At 29.6% G+C, this 3,389-nt stretch overlaps 1 protein-coding gene across 1 annotated transcript in view; it reads left to right on the top strand.

Moving 5' to 3' along the window:
* Positions 1 to 2,529, top strand: part of LOC112093923 (3'-N-debenzoyl-2'-deoxytaxol N-benzoyltransferase-like) — a 3,263-nt gene extending 734 nt beyond the window's left edge. Inside the window, exons 2-3 of the mRNA XM_024173493.1 lie at positions 9 to 307; positions 1,759 to 2,529. Coding sequence (XP_024029261.1) covers positions 9 to 307; positions 1,759 to 2,296 — 837 coding nt within the window. The 3' untranslated portion in view covers positions 2,297 to 2,529. The remainder of the gene's footprint in view (positions 1 to 8; positions 308 to 1,758) is intronic.
* Positions 2,530 to 3,389: the final 860 nt, after the last annotated feature.

Here is a 3,389-nt window from a genome sequence, read left to right as displayed (position 1 = left end):
GAGGCCAGTTCTTCAACCTGGCGGCCGGGCTGGCTCGGGGAGAGGTGAGCGGTCCGCCGGTTCAGCCGGTTTGGGACAGGGAGAAGCTGGGGCCCAGAGATCCGCCGCGCGTGGAGCCGCCGATCGGGGAGTTCTTGAGATTGGACAAAGGACTCTCGCCGTACGAGCAGGACATCGGACCGGTCGTTAGGGCGTCCTTTGACGTGTCGGACGCGTGCTTGGACCGGTTCAAGAAAGAGTTGTTGGACCGCTCTGGGTCGAGCTTTACAACTTTTGAGGCTCTAGGAGCTTTCATGTGGCGGGCCAAGTAAGTTTTTTTTATTATAATTTTTATTATAATAATAACGTTTTTTTTTTTTTTTATAATTAAAGTTTATTGTTATTGTAATTTTTAGGCTTTGTTTCTCAAAAACTCAAAAAAAAAAAACGACTCGATTTTTAGTTTTATTTAAGTTCATGTTCTTTTAAATTTGAACTCAGTTTAAACTCGAGTTTAGAACTAAAACTTGAGTTCAAGTTTCCCCTTCAATTCAAGTTCAAAAATTCAAACTTAAATTAATAAACAGTATTTTTTCTATTATTAAAAATGATATAACTTTTTCGTTTTAATTCTGATTAAGATAATTTTTTTCTCTGGGTTGACAATGAAAAAATGAATAAAACTCTACCCTAAAATTTTTCATCATCATTGAGTTTTTATTAAAATATTATCTAAATTCAAATTCAAGTTTTGACTCACTCAAATACAAACTCAAAGATTCTTATATCAAACTATAACTCAAATGTACACAACCAAATACAAATTCAAGTTACAACTTCAATTCAAGTTATAACTCAAATTCAACTTAAGAACTACGCTCAAATCACACTCTAAAAGAATATGTCCTTAATGTTTAAATGTGGACATGTTAAAGATGCTAGAATAGGCAAGTTAATGTCAAGTCAACTGAAGAAGGAAATTAAAAAAGAAAATGTCAAGCCAATTGGTTCTAGATTTTAGCTTTCATGATTATTGACATGGATAATAGTTTCTTTTTTAAAGGGATGTTTGTTTTTTGTATTCGTTCATGATTTTGAATCATGATTCATGATTTTCTACAATTTTTTTTTTCACAAAAAATACACATAAAACGAGAATAATTATGAATCATGATTCTAAATTCATGAATTAAACGTCCATTAAGTGTTTAGAATTATATTTTAAAATTTTCTAATAAATAATAAATATGTTATAATATGGTAAAGCACTTTAATAAATCATTCAAACACTTTTAAAAACAATTTTAGAGTGAGGACGGTCAAATAAACCCTATTCTTTTTGCATTGAACAACTTGACCACAAGTGAATTGTTTTTATTAGGGTTTTTTTTTTAATCCAAAAAATCATGCATTATACTTTGGAGTGTATCACATTTATGCTTTAAATTTTAAATTTATATTAAATTATTACCTTTTGTAGATTAACAGTCAATTTTAACTGCAATAACGATCTAAACACCTTTTAAAGAAAAATAGAAAAAGAATAAGAAAAAAAAAATTAAAAGTTTAGAAATATTTTTTTATACAATCTTTGACTTGAATATAACAAGTGATTTGTATGCATTCTCCTATTTTTTTGTTTTCTAATTAAAAATTCCGAAATATAAATATTTGTATTTTTCATAGTCAAAGAAACTTGACAAGTGGTTTATATATTTTTTTATTTGGAAAGGAAACTCTCTTAACTCATGATTAACATGTTTGTCATTGGTAATACAGAATTAAAGCAACAAAAATCCCCGGAGATGAGATAGTAAAGTACGCGTATTTCCTCAACATAAGGAAGCTAGTGAAGCCCCCACTTCCGCCTACCTTCTGGGGCAACGCTTGCGTTCCAATATACGCCAAGACTAGCGCCAAGGATTTAGGTGAGAAGCCCATTTGGGAAGCGGCGGATCTGATCAAGAAGAGCAAAAGACACGCCACCGACGAGTACGTGCGCTCGTACATCGACTTCCAGAGCCTGCATTACGCAGAAAGGATCAGTGCAGGCAAAGATGTGAGCGGGTTTACGGATTGGAGACACTTGGGGGACTCGACTGTCGACTTCGGTTGGGGAGGGTCCGTCGCGGTTTTGCTACTATCGAGGCACTTTCTTGGTAGTGTTGAGCCTTGCTATTTCTTGCCTTCCTTGACGGCGAGCGTCGGGAAAAAGGACGGTTTCAAGGTCTCAATCACACTGCGTGAGAGTGCCATGCCGGCTTTTAAGGCCGAGATGGACAAGTTTGGCAGGGGAGATTTCGGCTTCTCTTCCTAATATGTGCGTGACATGCTCATGAGGTGAAGCATCGTACGAATGTGGATAAATTACTAAAGAAAAAAAAGGAGCGTAATAATGAACTTTGTCATTCAAAATAAATTCTAAACTTTGTAATGTATTGGAGAATGCCTTCTTAGGTGTTTCTTAGGTGTTTCGGATTTAAAGGTAGTCCTCGTGTGTAACTTGAGATAATTAGCAATAAAACTGAACTTGTTTTCTGAATATTGTCATTATGGATGTTTGGCAACAACTAAAAGTGCTCAAATTTTGGAATATACCTCCAATTACATGTAATGTTGCATTTTCATTTTTCTCCACATGTAGATGTAAGGTGTGCTTAGTTAGGCGGAAAGAAAATGAATAAAATAAAATGAAATTTAAGTTTGATGTTTGGTTGAATATATAAGAAATGAATAATCATTCAAAATGAATGATCATTCACCTATTTTAGGTGAATCATCATTATTTCCTCACATGACAAGAATAGTCATTTCAAGTTATTTTCTTTGTTTTGTTTTCCATAATTGCCCTTCAATATTATAATCTAATTAAAATATATTATATAGTAGTTATATCTTATAATATATAATATAATATTATAATATTATAATATAATATAGTTATAATAATATTATAATTAATTTATAGTATAGTTATAAATTATATTATATTTATTTAATATTCTATAATATATATATTATATTATAACATAATTATATCTTATAATATAATATATAATAATATTACAATATAATATAATATAATAAAACAATAATATGATGTAATAATATAATATAATATAACATAATGTAATATTTTAACAAAAAATATAACAATTATACAAATAATTCTAATATAATTATATTATATAGTATTAATATAATAATATTTATTATAATAATAATAATATAATAATTAATATTATTAAATTTTAATATAATCTTTAAATTTTAATATTATTATTTTATAGTGTATTACACACGACTACATAATGTATTAATTATAATATATTTATTATATATAATATAATAATTATATATTATATTGTAATTATATATATATTATATTATAGTATAATATCATATAGTTG

This window comes from Morus notabilis, unplaced genomic scaffold (genome assembly GCF_000414095.1).
Source record: "Morus notabilis unplaced genomic scaffold, ASM41409v2 Scaffold183, whole genome shotgun sequence".
Lineage (NCBI taxonomy): Eukaryota > Viridiplantae > Streptophyta > Magnoliopsida > Rosales > Moraceae > Morus > Morus notabilis.
This window is presented reverse-complemented; position numbering and strand designations above follow the sequence as displayed.